Source organism: Pelodiscus sinensis, chromosome 11, assembly GCF_049634645.1.
Source record: "Pelodiscus sinensis isolate JC-2024 chromosome 11, ASM4963464v1, whole genome shotgun sequence".
NCBI classification, from domain to species: Eukaryota; Metazoa; Chordata; order Testudines; family Trionychidae; genus Pelodiscus; species Pelodiscus sinensis.
Window position 1 is genome coordinate 40,655,165 of NC_134721.1, and position 21,203 is coordinate 40,676,367.

The following is a 21,203-nucleotide window of genomic DNA, read 5'->3' on the forward strand; positions in this document are numbered from 1 at the left end:
TTTATTTTGTATGTGTTATTACAACACACATTCGTATGTCAAACTGGCCTTCCTAATCAGAAAAGCGAAGGCCATTAGCTGAAAAGACATATTAAAATGAACCGTTCTCCTTTGATTGGCCTCAGCAGTAAGCCAAACATTTTGTTCTGCATCTGTAAAAAGTGATTTTGTTTTTAAAGTCTTTGCATGTGTTTGTTTCTTTAGTGTTCTTGCTTGAGCTCCCCGGATGTCTGAAGAAGCAAAGGTGGAAAACAGCACATGAGCACCAGACAGTGACATAGTTGGCTCCCAAGACTTCCTACTACTGACCGTTACTGCTGGATGGCTGTGGAAATGAATGGAGAACAGCAGCATGATGCAGGTAGTACCACTGATGAGCCCAGGGTGAGAGGTTATCTCTGCACAACGAGGTTACAGTCGTGCTGAACTCAATCAGCAGATGAATTCAGATGTTTTTAGTAAAAGTGCATGACACTGACTGTATAAGGAAGGAGCTTCACATTGCAATTACTAAGGGATAGATTCTGATTTCCTTGTATGTAATAAAAGGTTAAGAACTATTTAGAAAAGCTAGACATACACAAATCCATGGGTCCAGATTTAATGCATCTGAGGGTCCTGAGGGAGTTGTCAAATTGAACAGCCTTTGGCCATAAACTTTGAAATGGAGATCGGGAGAGATCCCGGATGATTGGAAAAAGGTAAATGTAGTGACCATCTTTAAAAAAGGGAAGGAAGACAATCCATGGAACTACACACCAGTCAGCGTCACCTCAGACCCCTGAAAAATCATGGAGGGGATCCTCAAGGAATCCATTTTGAAGCACTTGGAAAAGAGGAAAATGATCAGGAATAGTCAACTTGGATTCACCAAGGGCAAGTCATGCCTTACCAATCTGATTAGCTTCTATGATGAGATAAGTGGCTTTGTGGACATGGTTGAAGTCAGTGGAATTCTCAAGGTATACCTTGACTTTAGCAAAGCTTTTGATACAGTTGACCACAGTATTCTAGCCAGCAAGTTAAGGAAGTATTGTTTGGATAAATGGAATATAAGGTAGATAGAAAGCTGGCTAAATTGTCAGGCCCACTGGGTAGTGATCAATGGCTCAATGTCTGGTTGGTAGTCAGTTTCAAGTGGCGTGCTCCAAAGATTGGGTCTAGGGCTGGTTTTGTTCAACATCTTTATTAATGGCCTGGATGAGGGGATGGATTGCACCCTCAGCAGGTTGGCAGATGATACTAATCTAGGGGAAGAGGTGGATATGTAGGAGGGTAGGGATAGGATCCAGAGTGATCTAGACAAATTAGATGATTGAGCCAAAAGAAATCTGATGAGGTTCAATAAGGACAAGTGCACAGTCCTGCATTTGGGACGGAAGAATCCCAAGCACTGATACAGGCTGGGGACCGACTGGCTAGGTAGTAGTTCAACAGAAAAGGACCTGGGGATAACAACGGATGAGAAGCTGGATATGAGTCAACAGGGCGCCCTTGTAGCCAAGAAGGCTAATGGCATATTAGGGTGCATTAGGAGGAGCATTTCCAGCAGATCCAGAGATGTCATTATTCCCCTTTATTTGGCTCTGGTGAGGCCACATCTAGAGTATTGCATCCAGTTCTGGGCCCCCCACTATAGAAAGGATGCGGACACATTGGAGAGGGTCCAACGGAAGTCAACAAAAATGATTAGGGAACTGGAGCACATGACCTGTGAGGAGAAGCTGAGGGATTTGGGTTTGTTTAGTCTGCAGAAGAGACGAGTGAGGGGGGATTTGATAGCAGCCTTCAACTTCCTGAAGGGAGGTTCCAAAAAGGAAAGAGAGAGGCTGTTTTCAGTAGTGACAGATGGCAGACCAAGGAGCAATGGTCTCAAGTTACAGTGGGGGAGGTCTAGGTTGGATATTAGGGAAAACTGTTTCCCTAGTAGGGTGGTGAAGCACTGGAATGGGTTACCTAGGGAGGGGGAGGAATCTCCATCCCTAGAGGTGTTTAAGTCCTGGTTTGACAAAGCCCTGGCTGGGATGATTTAGTTAGGATTGGTCCGACTTTGGACTTGATGATCTCCTGAGATCTCTTCTAGTCCTAGGATTCTGTGATTCTATGATTAAGTAGTACTTTACTCCACAAATGGTACCAAGGAAACCATAATCTGGCCCTGTATTAATAAACAACATTTTAAAAAGTGAGCTTTTGCTTTGCATTGTGAGTATGGATTATTTACACATGTTGCTTTGATATAGGACAGAGAAGGCTCATCTGGGGTGGGAGAGTGAAAAGGGCAGAGTAGTTGTTTTAATGTATTTTGTGCACTTAAAGCACACACCAAATAGAAATGGTCTGCCAGTGCCGTGTGAAGTAAGTCAGAATTATTCCATGTTTGCCCTTATGTAAACTGAATGCAAAGGTTGAGGTGTAAGCTTCAGTCACTCGTTCTGCTCTTCCAAATCCCACCTCATAAACCCCCTCTACAGTGATGCCTACAAAACACTTAACAGTTAGGCCAGTGGGGTGCTGATTTCACTACCTATCACATGCCAGAGGATGTGAAGGCTAGAACTTTAACAGGGTTCAAAAAAGAGCTAGATGGATTCATGGAGGTTAGGGCCATCAGTGGCTATTGGCCAGGATGGGTAGGAATGGTGTCCCTAGCCTCTATTTGTCTGGAGGTGGGTGATAGGAGAGGGATCACATGAGGATTACCTGTTGTATTCCCTCCCTCTGGGGCATCTGGTATTGGCCACTGTCAGCAGACAGGACTAGTATTATCTCATTTCCTTGTACTCTTCCATCTGTTAACTCTTGTCTTGTGCTTAGGCTGTGTCCACACTGGTAGTGCCCAACCTCATTACACAGAAGGGCCACACAAACTAAGCACAACCTTGTGTGCATCAAAGAGTCCACATATTTTAGTAAGATTTAAAGTCATCTGCATTGATTTTTATATTTGAAGTGCAGCTTGTTTTGTATGTATAGGTGTAGCCCTCCCCACTTCTAAGTGATGGGGTCATGGCCCCACCTGTTCCAGTGCGCCCCTGGTCAGGGTAATCCTTTTCCTTGGTCTTCGTACATTACTTGGCACCACTGGGGGTATGGTCCTTGAAAGGAGCTTCTGCGAGCCTTGTGAATATGAATAAAACAATAAGTTCTTTAGTCTTGATTTCTAGTTTTGTAGTCAAACCGCTGGACCAGGCTACCTTCCAGATTTCATTTTGCCTACTGGAAAAATACCAAAGAAAATAGTTCCCCTCTATTATTGCTATTTGTAGTTTCCTACATTGCTTTATGAAAGTATAATTACTCTTACTGTTGTTGTAGCTGTGTAGAACAATTACTACATACAATGCATGGTTTTTTTTCCTGACCATGAAAAATGATCTCTGAGAAATAATCACAACCAGCCAGTCATTCTGCTACCAACCTTGTTCCCTTTTAGTATGCTCAGATGAGGAAAAAAAAGCCCACAGAAATGCGGTGTTACCCAGCATTTACATTACAAAATTTTACAGTAGCAGCCAAAGATTTCTAAAGCTCTTGTATAACCTGGTACCATATGTGTGAAAAGGAGAGAGTAAAAACAGTTATCTGACTATGAAAAGATCATAATGAATGTAAGGCTGTACAGAGATTTAAAAATCCACTTGTCTGTACCCTAAAGCATATCGTGCATTTTAATTTTTCAAAAAACCTGTCATTAATCTCTGCTATTTATGGAATATCTGAACAGTTCACTGTTTCTTGAATCTTCGGACTCTGTGGCTCAGTGCAAATATTCTAAATTCAAGGTGTTACTTGGTTGTCATTTTTCTCTGAATCATATTATTTTGAACACTATAAGCATGTGATCATTTCTAGCACGAATTTCAAATTGATTTTCCATGAATTCTTTCACATGCAATTTTTGAAATTCACTTAAAGTGCACACTTTTGCACTAGTTATTCAAATGCTCACAAAATAAATACAAGATGCAAATGTGGTCACATAATCTAAGCAAAGATATTTAAAAATGAAAGATAATTTTTTGCAATATTTATCCACTTCTATGTATTTGAGAATTACAACTGTATTTACTTTTTTGAAAAATATAAACAAAACTTAATACTTCTGTCAGGTTCTTCTTCAGTCCCCTGTTGGCATTTCCTCCTTAGTCGTCTCTTTAGATGTGATAGCAAAATAGTTAATGAAAATCTTTACCCCCACAAAAAGCCCAATTAATACAACTAGCAAGATTTGCTAACCTCAGTAGTTCAATCACAGGGCTTTTAATTGCACCCCAGTCCTCTTCCTGCACTCATAATTCATTGAGAGAGATAATAAACTGTAGGCAGCTGCAATATAAATAGGGCCCTACCAAATTCATGGACCACAACATCTGGTCTTCCTCATGAACCCTCATCTTTAGAGTGCACAAATACTATAGTGATTTCATGGGGGAGCCCAGTGTTTCTCAAACTGCATGGTCTCCTTTTGGGTATTGACACACTTACTTCTGCGCTTCCTTCAGAGGGGAGTGGGTGGAAAGCAGCAGCTGCTGACTGAGGGACCAGCTCTGAAGGCAGCAACATAGAAGTAAGGGTGGCAATATCGTATGATGCAATCCTTATGTCTGCATTGCTGCTGGTGACAATGCTGCCTTCAGAGATGGGTGGCCAGACAGTGGTGACTGCTGACTGGGAACCCAACTCTGATGGCAACACCACAGCCAGCAGCACCAGCACAGAAGTAAAGTTGTCAATACCATCACCCTACTTCATTAATCTTGTGGCCCCCTCCACAGCCTCCTTTTGGGTCAGGACCCCAACAGTTATAACACTGAAATTTCAAATATCTGAAATCATGAAATGCATGACTTTTAAAATCCTCTTGCTGTGAAATTGACCAGAATGGACCATGAGTTTGGTAGGGCCCTAAAAACAGTGAAAGCTTTGTTATCCGGTGCTAGATAGTTGAATGAGCCAGATATTCAAACTTATTGCTCTGCCCCTGCTCCCTACCGTGGCAACCAACCCCCCCCCCCCCCCCACCCTTGGCAATGCCTGGCCCCTCAGGTTATTATTCAGAATGTTTGTTACGAAGGCCAAAGGGTTAGGTATGAGGAAGCCGACCATTCCCCTCCCGCACACACACTCGTTCACTCTGGGTATTTTTGTTGTGTCCTCCTGAGCGGCAGGCAGGTGAGTGGGCCAGCTGCCTGGGAGCCCTCCAGCAGATCCAGCTCCCAGCAGCTGGAGGAAGGAGGTGCCTGCCGATGACCTCAGCCAGCAGTGCCGGCTGTCAGAAGCCTGCAACGGCTGGAGGCATCAAGCTGTCTGGCCAGTCAGGCAGGAGTCAGGTTCGCATGCCTGAAGACACGGGGCTGTTGTGGCTGGGGGCCGGTGCTGGTTGACCAAGTTTACCAGTTAACAAAGTGCCGAATAACAAAGCTTTCACTGTGTAAACATACACGTGACCGATGTTTACTGGGATTTCCCCCTCATCTTCTCCTTTTACTGGTTTAATGTGCCTTGTGTATGACTCTTAATTTACTTTCTCCTCTTCCTCTTTTCCTTTAAGATAAGTGAAAAATAGCCTCTGTGCTATGTTCTTTCCTACCAACTCCTTCCCCTCTGAAAATGTGGACATTATTAGAGGGATGGGATGCTCTCCCATGCCACCAGAGGAAAAGACAGTACCAGCGTGACTTCACTTAATCATGACCTAATTGATTATCTGGACTGGATCAAGAACATTAACCTTAGTTAAAACAGGTTGAAAAACCTGATTGTTGCAACCTTTGATTTCAAACACAGAATCTGAAGTTAGCCTTAATTGCAGGTCTTGCATATTGTACAACAAAGTACTTAACTGCCCTGCGTGACAGTCTTCAAACTAAACTACATGAATTATGCAGGGAAGTTATTGGCAAGGAGAATTAACATGAGGCAAAAGATCACATTTAAAGCAAAGCATCTGTGGTTGACTGTGTTCCTTGGGAACACCTGAATGAAACTCTGGTGTCACATTTCGCCACCTTCACTTATTCTCAGTGTTAAATGGTAACACAGGATGGGTAGTCTAACATAGCAGAACTAACGCAGCTGCTGGAGCCCAAATTGTGCTTTGTTCAGAATTATGAACATTTCATAGTTATGGACAATCTCCATTCCTGAGGTGTTTGTAACTCTGAGATTCTAGAGTATTTCTGAAATCAAATACAGAACATGAAACATTTTGTCAATGAATACATCCATGCATAATATATCTATCCGTTGGAGGGGGAAAATAAAGTTGTTACCTTTTTCCTCATTGAACATAATGCACCATTTTAGTGTGGGGACATTAAGAAACATAAAAAGCTTATTGGATATTCACCCAGCAACAGTTACAATAAACTAATTGGAAATTTCAGCACTGTAGAGAGGCAGAACATGGGTACAAGGTAGACAGATTTGTCATAGAGTCCCCTAGAGTTTAAAGCATTATAACATTGAGGGTTTAGTTGTAAAAATTGGAGGGAAAGTATTAAACTCATTTCCACAAAAGTGAGAGTAAAAATTGGTAATTAAGTTCCAAGGTTTCGTTCCAGTGACTTTTTTGTGCTTGCTATGCAGTGCTGAAAGTGGTGATTTATATAATGTACAAGATAATGGCCCATCACACTTGTAGTAGAAAACCAGAAGCTAGCAATTCATATGCAGCTTGGAGCAGACTGTAGATGAGATTTGCAAAGCAAAACAGATGTAACTCTCAGTCCCAATTCATTTAGACTTGTTTCAAACATTCCTGTAATAGTGGGCATATGATACCTAGAAAAGAAGGAAACGCATTGCTGCTTTCTTGGAGTTCCTTCTAACAATTAGAATCATAAAACACTAGAATTGGAAGGGACCTCGAGAAGTCATCGAGTCCAGTCCCCTGCCCTCACGGCAGGACCAAGCACCATCTAGATCAGGGTGGCCAAGCCATTAAACGAAGAGAGCCGAAACAGCGGTGGAAATTGTTGAGGAAAAAAAAAAAAGGAAGAGCGGGTTAGACTTTTTGGCCGCATCAGGCTCCCATCAGCCATCACCATCTTGCCAATGCCATTTTGCCATGCCGGACGGCTCCCCTGTACCCGGTGAGCACAGGGAGCTGGGGGCCGTTTGTAGGGGCACATGGGGCAGCTTCACGAGCCACACTTTCAGGGGTGAAGAGCCACGTGTGGCTCACGAGTTGTGGGTTGGCCACTCCCAGTCTAGATCATCTCTGGTGTGTGGGTGTCTGTCTAACCTGCTCTTAAATTTTTCCTGATGTCCAACCTAAACCTCCCTTGCTGCAATTTAAGCCCACTGCTTCTTGTCCTATCCTCAGAGGCCAAGGAGAACAATTTTTCTCCCTCCTCCTTATAACACCCTTTTAGATACTGGAAAATTGCTATCATGTCCTCTCTCAGTCTTCTCCTTTCTAAACTAAACAAGCCCAATTCTTTCAGTTTTCCCTCATAGCTCAAGTTCTCTTTAATCATTTTTGTCAGACTGAAAGAAATCCCTCTTTCTAGCACTGCAGAGCACCTAGCATTAAAGCACTTTAAAACAAAGACTCACCCTTTCAACATCTCCCATAACACTATCCCTCCGTTTAAAAAAAATCGACAGAGTTAGACTGAAGACTTTTATGTTCTTGTGTGTGTTGCATAAAGAATTTCAAGCTTTCCATTTTGGACAAACACACTTCTTTGTTTGAATCTGTGTTGGCTTTTGGGGTAGAAAGGTCTAAAAAGATGAGGATGTAAATGAGTTAGGTAAGATGGTTTTAAAATCTGACTGTTTTTATCACTTGTAGGACAAGTGACTTTCTCCACCGAACCCAGTCACTCCAAGAGGGTTTATTACCTGGCTTAAAAGGGCTGAACGAGTAGAAGTACTTAGTGCTATACAGCCCTTTAATGAGCCCCACCTAGAATTTACCAAAGAAGAAATACCTCTTCTAACAACTTGGTACCAAATGATATTTCTTCTTCAGTTTATAAACTAGATCTAAAATTTCCTGATGTTCTGTTAGTTAACTTACAAAAGGCTACCCTGGCGTTCAGTTTATATAAACAGTTATAAAACTGGAGATGTGAAGGTCCTACTTGCTGTATTAGTTGCCTCGTCTTTATTTTACCAGTTCAGTGTTTGCTGCAAGTACTCAAGTGTCTTTGCCCATTTTAGTTTTAAAATGCCCCTCCCAATGGGACTTCCCTGCTTCTCTGACAATGCCATTTCAATACAGGCAGTCCCCGACTTACGCGGATCCGACTTATGTCGGATCCGCACTTACGAACGGGGCTTTCTCGCCCCGGAGCTTGCAGGCAGCAGTCCCGCCACCTCGACCTCCAGGGCGAGAAATGCTGCTCCCGGTGCCCCTGGTCTGCTGGGGACCGTCTCCAGCAGACCAGGGGCACCGGGAGCAAAGCCGCAGCGGCGGCGGGGTCCCGCGCCTCTGAGGCTTTGCCAGAGCAAAGCCTCAGAGGCGCGGCACCCCGCTGCCGCTGCGGCTTTGCTCCCCATGTCCCTGGTCTGCTGGGGTGGGGGTGCAGCTAGTGTGCCCCCCCCCCAGCAGACCAGGCTTTTGTTGTGGACCCTGGGGTAGAGCAGCTGGGGCGCTGCCGGTTGGTCCCGCAGCGCCGCTCTGAGCACTACTGGACCAACCCGGCAGCACCCCAGCTGCTCTGCCCCAGGCGTCCTGATTCAGCCGCTGCTGGTCCGTTTCAGCAGCGGCTGAATCAGGACGCCTGGGGCAGAGCAACTGGGGTGCTGCTGGGTTGGTCCAGTAGCGCCGAGGAGCGGCGCTACTGGAGCAACCCAGCAGCACCCCAGCTGCTCTGCCTCAGGCTTCCTGGAATCAGCCACTGATCAGTTTCAGCAGCAGCTGACTTGGGGACGCTTGGGGTTCTTAAGTTGAATCTGTATGTAAGTCAGAACTAGCGGTCAGTTTCAGCAGTGGCTGAATCTGGACGCCAGTTCCGACTTACATACAGATTCAACTTAAGAACAAACCTACAGTCCCTATCTTGTATGTAACCCGGGGACTGCCTGTACTGTCAAACAGATTTCAGTACTAGACAGTGTTCCCTGGGACTCCTCTCCTATGGTGTATCAAGCAGCACTCTTAATTCCTTTCTTCTTTCTCCTCTGTGTTGACACACTTGTTTCCTTGGTGCTTCTTCCTCTGTTTACTTCTCGGGACACTGTTTACTCAATCAATAGCCATTTCAGTCTTCTAATCTTTCCTTTCAAGTCCATTCATCACTTGTCTTGCTACCTTCTGAATACTCTCTAACTTGATGTTAAGGGTGGATGTGTCTAGAATTCTGTGTCTTGTTCTAAGTGCCTGCATCAGTATGAACTTTCCTTTGCCAAAGATGTAAAGCTGTCTGTACCCAAACAAATATTCTCTTGCATGAGGTGTGCTATTGTTTGCAATGTTGCAGCTTTGCTGGTCCTAGGATCTTAGTCGGATGAGGTAATATCATGTATTGGACCAACTTCTCTTGGTGAGAGAGACAAACTCATGATCTTTACACAACTCTTCAGGTCTTGAAAGCTTGTCTCAGAATTTGGTCTGGTAAAAGATGATATCCCACTCACCTTGTGTCCCTGAGGTATACCAGACAGGCCAAACTGAAGGACATTTTCACATGAGAGCTTGTCAGGAGAATTAAGACAGATTAACTAATGCTGTGAATTTCTAGTCCCTGTTGTTCAGAAATAAGAATAGCTTTAGTTTGCAAACTATGCTTGTTATTTCCCGTATTAGTGCTGCAGCCATGCTGGAGCCCACTTCCATGTACTCTAGACTGAACCCTCCCATGTCTTCTCTTTCAACAGTCCACCCAACAGTCTTTCAGGATGCTCTTAGGTACTGAAGTGCTGCTTCACTAATGTCCCATGCGAATGGCCTGTAGCCTCCCTGCCACGAAAGGGTCTGTGCATGCAGCCCAGAATCAAATTACACGAACAGAGGGTTTTTTGAAAACTCTCATCTGGATTAGCGGTCTGTAAATTGTTGTTGATGCTTTGTGTAATATAGTCTGAAAGCAGTAATCACGGTAGTGCCTCACATAAATGTAACTCTAAGGCTACGTCTACACTTCAACACTATTTCGGGATATCGGAGTATCCTGAAATAGCTATCCCCTGTCTTCACAGCAAACCCGTTATTTTGAAATTTCATGGGCTTGCTATTGTGACATCCCTGTAAACCTCATTCCATGAGGAGTATGACACATTTCGGAGTAGTATGTTGTTTTGAAATTTGGCACTGTGTAGACAGTGCCAGATTAAAAAAATAAGCTGTTTCAAAATAAGATTGAAATACATTACGCAATTTGTGTAACTCAAATTATGTGTCTTATTTCGAACTACAGTGCAGTGTAGATTCGCCCTAAATGAATATCCATGTTTTCAGTTATTTCCTTCCCAGGCTTTTTTTTTTTTTTAAACACATAGTGAGGCTTCTTTTATGTTCTCAGTGTTAACTAGAGCTGGCCTAAATATACCCATTATTGGAAGGGAAAAGTTTGAGTAATTGCCATGTCATTATTTGCCCAGTTCCATTTTAATTTTTCAATCCATTTGAAAACCCGCTGTCCTTGCTAATGTTGATAAAGGATGCCTTTGTGCCTGCATTCCCACTTTCTGATAAAGACATTGTTCAAAATCAAACGTAACACCATGGAGCATTTCACGCTTTGTTTTATCTGATGGCTCGTGTCTTTCTCTGGATAGTTTTCAGTCCATCTGATAGTGCTCATATCGAAGCCAATGACTGAATCTCTACCAAGTCCCATTTCATTGCAGCACCTCATCAGATGCCATGTAAAGTTCCATTGCAGAGTCCCTACTGCAGCCCCTTAGCATTCATGATACAAAAATCAAGCTTGTTTAGAATCCCTTTAATTATTATTTGCTGTAAGCTTGCCTAGAAAATTGCTAGGATATCAGTAAGTTTACTAGGTAATGAAATAGGGGTTTTTTTTATCAGTCCATTTATAAGTCCACATCTGCTGCTACCGATTCTCTTGCAATTTACAGGTTACTTTTCACTTGTTATTTGATCTTTACGCTAATGCATTCACAATAGAAACTGTGTTAAAAGGTGTTAGGTGAATAAAAATTGAAAATATATTTAGGGTTTGGTTAAAGCAATAAATCAAGTTAACAGACTCTTACATCCATGTCAGATACTAGATTGAGACTGTTTGTTCTGTGCTAGATGCTGGGTCTGGTGTGGAGGAAGCAGAATTCAATTGGGATGAGTATCTAGAAGACACTGGAGCAATTGCAGCACCCCATGGATCTTTTAAACACGTAAGAGTTCTTTGTTTCTCCACTTCTTCCTTCTTTGATTTTCCAGTATCCTGAATGTTCACAGTTTCTGCAAAACTGCCTTGCTAATGGAGGAACTGTTGATCATATATATTTGAGAATTATTTTTTGCCAGCCTTTGGATTTTCCTGTCTCCTTGATTATCAGGTGGCCTCATCTCCAGTTGGTGATAGTAATGGAATGATCTGGAATCTCCTGAGCACTGCAGTATTAACTCTGGATCTGAACACCTCTGTGTTAGTGTGATCTGCCCCGTTTCTCTCTCTCTCCCCCTCTGCGGTGTGCCAGTGAACTCTCTTTGCTGTGACCGCTTGTGCTACGAGAGCTGCATTCCGGAAAGTAGGCTCTTCAGGGCTTGGGAGGCAACGTATTTGAAACTGACCAGCTGTTTTCTGAAGGGGAAGTAGGGATGTTAAATTAGAGTTAATCAGTCGATAAGGGGGGCACTCGCTACCCCCGCTGTGGCTTGTGCCGGCTCTGGGATGCTGCAGCTCTGCCCCCACTGGCAGGTTACCAAGACCGTGTGTTTACCTGAGTGTCTGCAGACACAGCCACTCACAGCTCCCAGTGGCTGTGGTTTGCTGTTCCCAGCCAGTGGGAGCTGTGGGAAGCAATGGCCCGGCCTGCTTCCCACAGCTCTCTTTGGCTGGGGATGGTGAACCGCAGCTACTGGGAGCTGCAAGTAGCCATGTCTGTGGACACGGGGGCAAACTAACCGTCTGGTAGCCTGCCAGCGGCTAATCCTGATGAGCCATGGCCAGCTGGCATCCTGGAGGTTCCCCACCCTGGGGTAGAAAGATGTTTGGAGTGTCCCCTGAATTCCTGAGTGGTGATGAGTGAATTGTTTATAGTATATCCCAGTATTCAATATGGTTACATTGTGCCATGTCATTGCTGGACTCTGAGGTGTAGAGCCTGTGTATCTGGCCCTGGGTGGAGCATCAGTGCAGGTGTAGAAACTCCTATGCCAACCCTCCCCCCTCCTGCCAGCACAGGAAACTTAACTAGAGGAAAGCGCCTTTCCCCTGCCCTCCCACCTCATGCTGCTTATTATCTGGCTGCTGTTATGGTCCCATTGGCATTTCACATAATTTAGAGCAATCCTGAAGTGGTTCTGACTCATGCCTCAGGACTTGCCCTACACACAGCTGGCCTGGAATTAGAGAAGTGCAGATGGAAAGCTTTACATGTCCTTTGCGCCTGCCTACCACCAAAACCCTTCTCCCACCTTTGTGCTATGTGGTTTGTGGCTATACGCCAAGGATCTGACCCTTAATCTCTTCATTCAGGTTTCCTTGCCTATAAAATAAGGATATTTGCCTGCTTACTAAGATTGTTGAAACTTTATTCATGAATGTGGCTGGTCAAAAGCAAGAGAAAGTTTTCATTAGAAGTTTGCAGAATTCCCTCTTCCACTGTTTGTTTGAAATTTTATCAACATGTTGACAACTTTTTTGATCAGCTATATTCATGGGGGCGTGGATAGCTCAGTAGTTTGAGCATTGGCCTGCTCAACCCACGGTTGTGAGTTCAATCCTTGCAGAGGCTGTTTAGGGATTTGGGGGAAAAATTTGTTAGGGATGGTACTTGGTCCTGCTGTGAAGGTAGGGGACTGGACTCCATCCTTCAAGGTCCCTTCCAGTTCTAGGAGATAGGCAATCTCCCTTAATTTAATTTAAAAATTTAATGGATTTTCACAAGTCCTTTGGAATCTCAATATAGGTGGATAGGTGTTGCAGTATTGTGAAGCACTAGGAAAGCTATTACAATTCGGCTGATGCTTTCTTTTAGGTTTGTTTAATATACGGTAAAGGTTTTTTTTAGCCTTTGCAAAGATTGTTCCATGTGTTTTGAAAGTAATATTTGCCAAGCAGATGCCCAAATAAGAGTTCAGGTATCCAGTCTCTGAATGTATCAACTATGAATCTTAATTTCTAGCATATTAGGGTTATGGCATGAACTGATCTTATTGAGAGTTACTGTACAGTGCTCATTCAATCCAAATTAGAAGAGCACACTTTCTATAGGACTGAACTTGATATGGAATCAGGCCCTTGATATTCTTGATAATTATTAGAAGTGAGTTACATTAATGCTTCTGAGGTGGGTACACTCTCTCTATTTGGTTTGTTATGCGTTTCAGTACTTTGGGTGATCTCTGATGTTAAGAGTCAGTGTTGGGCTCAATACTGGACATCTTGGTATTTATTAATGAGTGCTTATGCTTGCAACCTTTTTATTTAAGGCCATGGTTCTGATTCAGACTTCTACTGGCATATCAATATTAGTCAAGGGTGTGACCCTCCCCTCCCCTCCCCCCCGCACCAGCATAGCTGAGCTGGCAGAAACCTGTGGTGAATCTGCAATTATGTCAGCCAAACGGCCCTTTTCCAATATAGTGTGTTTTGCTGGGGGAGGGGAGTCTGCAATAAGCTATACTGAAAAGGGCAGTTTTGCTAGTATAAATTGTGCCCTCTATGAACACTTTGCGGGTATAGGATTGCTTTACTGTCAATAGACTTCTTGGCTACGTCTAGACTACATCCCTTTTTCATAAAAGGGATGTAAATTAGACGTATCACAATTACTAATAATCCTTATTTCATAGAGGGATAAGGGATCTTTCGGAAAAGGCTTTATTTTCCGCAAGATCAGCGTCTAGACTGGCGCTTTTTTCCGACAAAGCTCCGTGCGGGAAAAAAAGCGGCAGCCATTTTTATGCTAATGAAGCGGGGGAGATTTAAATCCCCGCTTCATTAGCAACTGCGATACGTCTAATTTACATCCCTTTTACAAAAAAGGGATGTAGTCTAGACGTAGCGCTAGTGTAGACTTGGCCTAAAGGGTCTTTTAATTCTACTTTCCACTTCATCAGTGTAAATAGGGGTGCCCTCTTGTGGCCAAGATAATATCTTGTTAGTTGACCCAGGTAAGTAACCTAGTCATGTAAGCTAACTTCAGTCATGCTTAACGAGACTCTGTTAAACAACTTGTTTTACAGCTGAATTCAATTCTTGTTAATATAGTATTTCTGGGAACTCGCTTTCCTTTAATGTTGTTAATGAACTAGTGATGTCACCGGTTAACCGGCAGCCAGGCTGGGCTGAAGCATCTCACCACAGACTGGGGTGCTCCAGCCGGCTGGGCCTGCAGTGACTCCCTGCCCATGGTATCCTGTTTAAGTGGTTAATTGGTTAAGCTTAATGTTTACGTGGTTAACAGATTAAATGGGATTTTACAACCCTATAAAGAACTTTCAACACCACTTTCTAGAGCAGATCTTTTGCTTTCTTGTGTATTTAAAAAAAATAGGATGAGACAAGGTAGATGAGGTGCTACTTTGTAGAATAACAGTTCAGCCACACAAATTATATTTATAAAACATACACTAGACCAGGGGTTCTCAGACTTTTTGGCCTGTTGCCCATCTAGCTCAATGCGGACCTTTCCGCGGACCCCCAGCCAACCACCCATGATGACAAAATGTGGTTGACTGGCTCAATGCATAACTCTGGTGTTTCTAGTTCTGAGGTTCTAGTGTAAATGATCCTCTAAACTTCAAAACCTGATAAAAGATTTCTAGTTTTTCACTCAGTATTAGAAATATTATGAGTCAAGTGGTCAGCACTTTTTGGGAGCTGTGATTCACCAGGATAAATGATTTACATATAAACTAGAGCTGTCAAGTGATTGAAAAATTAGTTGCATGATTAATCATGCAATTAAACAATAATAGAATACCATGTATTTAAATATTTTTGAGGTTTGTTTTGCATTTTCAACTACATTGATTTCTATTACAACTCGGAATACGAAATGGACGGTACTCACTTTATAATTTTAAATACAAATATTTGCACTGTGAGTAAATAGTTTTTTTTCACTTCCCGCAGTATGAATACTATATCATCTCTTAATCACGAAAGACGCATGTACAAATATAGAATTATGTACCAAAACAGAGCATTAAAAATAAAACAATGTAAAAGTTTGGAGCCTACAAATCCACTTTTCCCCATTCCTTGATCAGCCCGTCGCTCAGACAGACAAATTTGTTTACATTGGAGGAGATCATGCTGCTCACCTCTTGTTTGCACGTCACCTGAAAGTGGGAAATGGCATTCGCATGGCACTGTGGGATCTGACATTACAGGATATTTACATGCCAGATGCGCTAAAGATTCATATGGCCCTTCGTGGTTCAGCCACCATTCTAGAGGATGGGCGTCCGTGCTGATCACAGGCTCTGCACATTGTGGACCAGGGTATGTTCATTTTTTCCGTCGAAGTCGGATGTCACCAGCAAAGGCTGATTTTTTTTTTTTTGAGTGGCTCAGGTTCCATAGTTTCAGCATCGGAGTCTTGCTCTTCAAAGGCATCTGAAAGCATATTCCACACCTCACGCCTCTCGCGTTTTGGAAGGCATATTTGGGGGGCAGGCCACTCCTGGACCCTCCACTCCCCCCAGCCTGCAGGGGATGCAAGTGCTCAGACTGCCTAGGGCACCATAATTTGTAAGGTCAGTCCTGTGTGGTGTGCCTCACCCATCACATCAAATGCTTCTACACCTTGTGGAGGAAACCAGAGGGCCACTATCCACTCCAGTGAACTCACACAGAGAAGCCAGAATGGGACTTACATCTTGTGGGGCTTGCAAGGGAGCGGGACGGGTAGCTGCACGGCTGAGAAGTTCAAATTGCAGACTAAAGCGACTGATAGAGAATTGTGGGTCACTTCTTGGAAGTCAGAATCAATGACAAAATGCCTTCAGGTGTCTATACAGCATGTTTGTGGACCGCACAGGGAAGGGAAAAGAAAAAAGTGCCTCCAAGAGGTGGAAATTGATGTTGATAAAAACGGCCATTTTCCCCCAACAAATGTTGTTGCAGTGTGCACACTCATGCAGTTTTATTAGAAACAAGCACTTTTCTCAACAAAACTTGCCAATGTAGACGAAGCCTTAGTTTAGAAGATACACACAATAAACAGGCATGCATGCAATCTCTGAAGTTTGTGTGCATCTTAACATACTGATGAATCTTCTTCCCACTACATACACACATCAAGCTGTTAGCAGATAACTGGTTTTTTTTTTAAACCTTTGAATACTTTGTATTTCTTCCCACTTCAACATGCCACATCTTTAAACAATCAGAAAAGAATGAAGTTAAGTGTGTATACTGCAAATGGTGTGGCCAAATTAATAAATGTAAATATTTATAGGCTAATAGTTTTAAATCTACTACAGTAAACTGTTGTTTCTCATTAAAAATTGTATTTGGGGATTAGCGAGAGATTGTTTTTCTTAAGCTCAGAGGTGGCATTGTGTTTTGAGCTCTGTTTTAGTTCTGCAACAAACTGCACTGATGAACAGAATTCAGAGCATTAATCCACTCAACACTTCCCCCCGCTCCTGTTGTTTTTCTGCCCAATAACATAAACCCCAATATTTACCCAGAAAAACATTTTTACACTGATTTTTCACCTGGGTTTGTTTTTATGGTAATAAACACTGATAGATTCCAGAGAAATTTAATAAAATAAATAGAAAGACTGAAAGACCATACATATACTGTAGGTCACCCTTACCAGATTGGGGAGGGAGGCTTTATTTTGGAAAGCAATGACTCAAAGGACCAACTGAATTTGAGCTCAGTGTCACTAGTGGCTACCATAGCAAATACTTGGATGTGTGAGCAGGGCCTACGGATGAGAAGTAGAGCAGTATTATTCCATTGTATATGGCTTTAGTGAGAGCATCCCTGGAATAATGTGTCAGACTCCAGTGTAAACACTTTAAGAAGGATGTTGGCAAAGGGGAGAGTTCAGAAGACAGCTATGAGAATGATTTCATGTTGGTGACCCTGTTTTACTTTGAGATTGAAAAGTTAAATTTATTTATGTAACAAGGAAGGTTCTGGGGTGATTTCATCAGCCTATAAGTATTTACATAGGGAGTAACTTGTAATAGTAGAGGGCTCCTTTGTCCACATGACAAAGGTGTAAAAAGATGTAATAGCTGGAAAATAAAACTAGACAGATTCAGCCTAGAAATAAGGTGTAGTTTCTAATAGTGAAGGCAATAACCATCCTTAAGAACTTCCAAGCCAGTATTATGCAGGAGGCCAAACTTTGATGATCAGAATGGCCCCTTTTAGCCTTGCTATAGGAATCAATGCATGATTTTGGAACAAGGGAATCCACACCATGTAACTAAGCTCTTCATGCAAGTACACCATTACCAGTAGCATATGTGCATTTGGGGAATCTTTGATCTAGTCGGTGGCCCCTGGGATAAGTCTTTTGGCCACTTGCAAACCCACGTACTGAGTTGACTCAAGAACCTGGAAGCAGTTTGCTTTCTCTTTGCATGTAATTAATATCAAACAACGGGCAGAGTAGGACAGTGCTCAAGGTTATTTTAAATTATGTGCTCTCAGTGACCAGGTGTCCCACTTCTTCTGTTTTCTTAAATACTTTTCTTAGATTAATAAATCTGTTATTCTTGGTACCAATGCATTCCCTCTAACAATTTCTCATTTCCCTATAGCTCGGGTGATAGCCAGCTAGTGATGCTAGGCTGACTGGCAATAGGAGGTCTCTGGATTTTTTTTTATAGGAAGACATGGAAGCAGCACTCTAATGCAGGCTGCAGGATACTACCCATTATACGACTTTGTTTTCAGTTACTTATAACTTTGCTAAATGTTAACTGTTCTGGCTGAAATTTTCCCTGGTCTGTGTTTGCTTCTTGCTGAAATTTGTTGGAAAGTTTAAGCTAAGAGTTCAACAGTTCTCAGGTGAGTTGGGGGAGAGGGAAAACCTATTTTTTCCCCTTGTTAAAAAAAATTAAACTGCACCTTTTTGTTTGAGATGCTCTATTGTCCCCCCATGTTTTTGTGTGTTGTCATCTTAGAATAGAGCGAGTCTTTTCCATGTTTGCAAGGCAACTAGTACAGTGGGGTACTGAGCCTGTTGGGGCCACTGGGTGCTATTGCAAAACGAACAACAGTGAGATGTATCCTCAGTCAGGCAACTCAGTCCTTTACTTGCAGAACTGGATAACATGCTAGGTGTTTCCTTTCTCTAAATTCAGTGCTTGAAAGTTTAGCAGATTTTCAGAGCTGTTGTGCAGGGTGTTTCACCTGTCAGAATCCCTTCAGTGGCCAAGTACAAACATATCCCACAATTTTGTCTATAAAATGTAATTTTGTTGAAGACTTGTTTCTGTACCAGAAGAGGGCACTCGCCCTCTCTCATTCCAGTGGATCCTCTATTGCAGTTACATGAGACTGTGGCACTACAGTACTTTCCACAGGTGGCTACTTCTGGCTATGTTCAGTTCTAATTAAATGTGATTATCTCTGTAAGACTGTGAGAAGGGACCCCTGCTTACTGTCCTGGAAATGCAGTTTCTTTGCCTCTTTCCCTCTTTCAGGAAGGATTCTGAATGTCAAATAGACCAGGAACACCAACAGTAAAGAGCAAAAGCTTTAAAAGCGCACAATAAGCATCTATAAACCTATGCCTTGGTTTTCTTTTGGAGTTCCTGACATTTCTATGCATAATAAACGTGTGCTTAAATGGCTGTTTGATTAAAATCTAATAGTCCAAGTACAGTGAAACTCCAATAATCCAGCATCCAATAGTCCGGCACTTCTGATAGTCCAGCATCAAAATGGCAAGAGCCTAGTGAGCGAGCTTCAGCAAAAAATGAGTCACAAGGTAACAGCAGCAGCAGCTGAACTAGCAAAAAGGGTAAAAAAGGCTTAAAAAATCCTAAAATATTACAGTATACTGTATACAGTATGTACAATAAAAAGGGTTAAGAACATTTTATATACAGTATATAATGTATACAGTATATATATAAGCATTTTATAGTACCTCCTGATAGTCCGGCATATCTGATAATCCAGCACCGCCTAGGTCCCATAGGTTCTGGATTATCGGAAGTCTACTGTACTTACACACCAAGAAGGTTGGTAGTCAATAACAACAGGTTCAGTTAGTAACTTGTGTCTGACTCATGGCAAAGTGTTTCTAGCAGTTAATCAAAGAGAAATGAGACCTTGAGACCTGCCATGTATATGCTCCAATTAACTCAGATTAATAGTAGCAAAGCAGTTAAGAAGACCCTGCTATGCCAGATCTATTTCAGTACTGGAAGGGAAGCATTGTGTACTGCATTCTACTTTTGAGAAAAGGATAGATGCTTCAGTATGGAAGTCTGTGCAAGCAGACTTCTTTTTATCTTGGAAAGAAGTTCATGATGGTGCTAACAGGGTGAGAATAACATCAGGTTTTTTGGTGCTCATAATGTTCCACAAATTTTGTATGCCAGTGTTAGACTTTCTGTGAGAATCACATGAATGCATTGGTAAAACCATCCCAAACCTCTAAGGTATTAGGAGTAATAGTGAGGTGCAGTGACTGGGGTGAAGGACAGAAACCAGGCAAGTGCTGTTGAAGGCAAGCAAAACTGAAAAGAATAAAATTTGGAACAAATGTGACCAGAGGAGAAGCCATCAATTTAGTGGAAGAGAACATTACTCCGTGTAAGCTGCTGCAGAAAAATCAGTAAAGCCTGGAATTCGCTGTGCAGCTGAGTCAGACCTTGTTAGACAAATAAGCACCGGTCCATGCGGAAGTGGTGTTTCGGTATGAAGCACTCATTTACACTTTCCATAAGAGGGCTTGGTCCAAAATGGTTAGAGAAAACGGTATGGAGAGGTGCCAAGTGGGCAAATCCAGAATAATGAAAATAATGAGGAATAATGAAAATGCTATTCTTTCACATCAGAGGTGTGTTGAAATTTTTTATTTTTAGCATCAACTGGCCTGAAGGCCAAATTGAGCTCGTGGGCAAAGGATGATGCCCTGCCACAAGCAGGTTTTACTTTAACAATAAGATGATAAGGTTTTACTTTAACGATAAGAATGATAACATCTTTATGATCTGGATACATTGCCAAGAAACACTGGAGACATTCCACAGAGATTTTAACAACCTACACCCCAATCTCAACCTGGACCATTCTACACGAGAGATCCATTTCCTGGACACCACAGTACAAATCAACAATGGAAAATTAGACACCACCCTCTACAGAAAACCCACTGACTCATACAGTTACTTACATGCTTCCAGCTCCCATCCAGAACACACCACACGATCCATCGTCTATAGCCAAGCCCTTCGATACAACCGCATCTGCTTTAATCCCACTGACAGAGACCAGAAACTTCAGGATCTCTACCAAGCATGTATAAACCTCAACTACCCACCCAGAGAAATAAAAAAGCAAATTGAAAGAGCCAGACGAATACCTAGAAACCAACTACTTCAAGACAGACCCAAGAAAACCAACAATAGAACACCACTTGTCATCACCTACAGCCCCCAACTTAAACCTGTCCAACACATTATCAATAAACTACAGCCTATACTGGAACAGGATACTAAACTCTGAGAGGCTCTGGGAGACAGACCCATAGTCTCCTATAGACAACCACCTAACCTCAAGATGATTCTTACCAACAACCACAGGACATACCACACTAATACCAACCCTGGTACCTTCCCTTGCAACAAACCCCGTTGCCAGCTTTGTCCAGATATTCACTCTGCTGATACCATTATTGGACCCAATCAAGTGAGTTATAAGATCAAGAACACATATTCCTGTGCATCCAGAAATATAATTTATGCAATCATGTGCCGAAAGCGTCTGTCCGCTATGTACATTGGACAAACGTCTCAGACACTTCGCCAAAGGATCAATGCCCACAAAACAGATATCAGACAGGATCACAAAGAAAAAACAATTTCTTGCCATTTCAACCAGAAAGGAAATTGTCTCAATGACTTG

The 21,203-nt window shown here is 42.6% G+C and overlaps 1 protein-coding gene across 8 annotated transcripts in view; it reads left to right on the forward strand.

Annotated features, from left to right (window-relative positions):
• SFMBT1 (Scm like with four mbt domains 1) overlaps positions 1-21,203 on the forward strand; it is a 181,206-nt gene that overhangs the window by 113,110 nt on the left and 46,893 nt on the right. For all 8 annotated transcript variants that reach the window (XM_075939371.1, XM_025186971.2, XM_075939372.1 and 5 more), the window contains 2 exons: positions 205-361; positions 11,219-11,313. In XM_075939371.1, coding sequence (XP_075795486.1) covers positions 322-361; positions 11,219-11,313 — 135 coding nt within the window. In that variant the 5' untranslated portion in view covers positions 205-321. The remainder of the gene's footprint in view (positions 1-204; positions 362-11,218; positions 11,314-21,203) is intronic.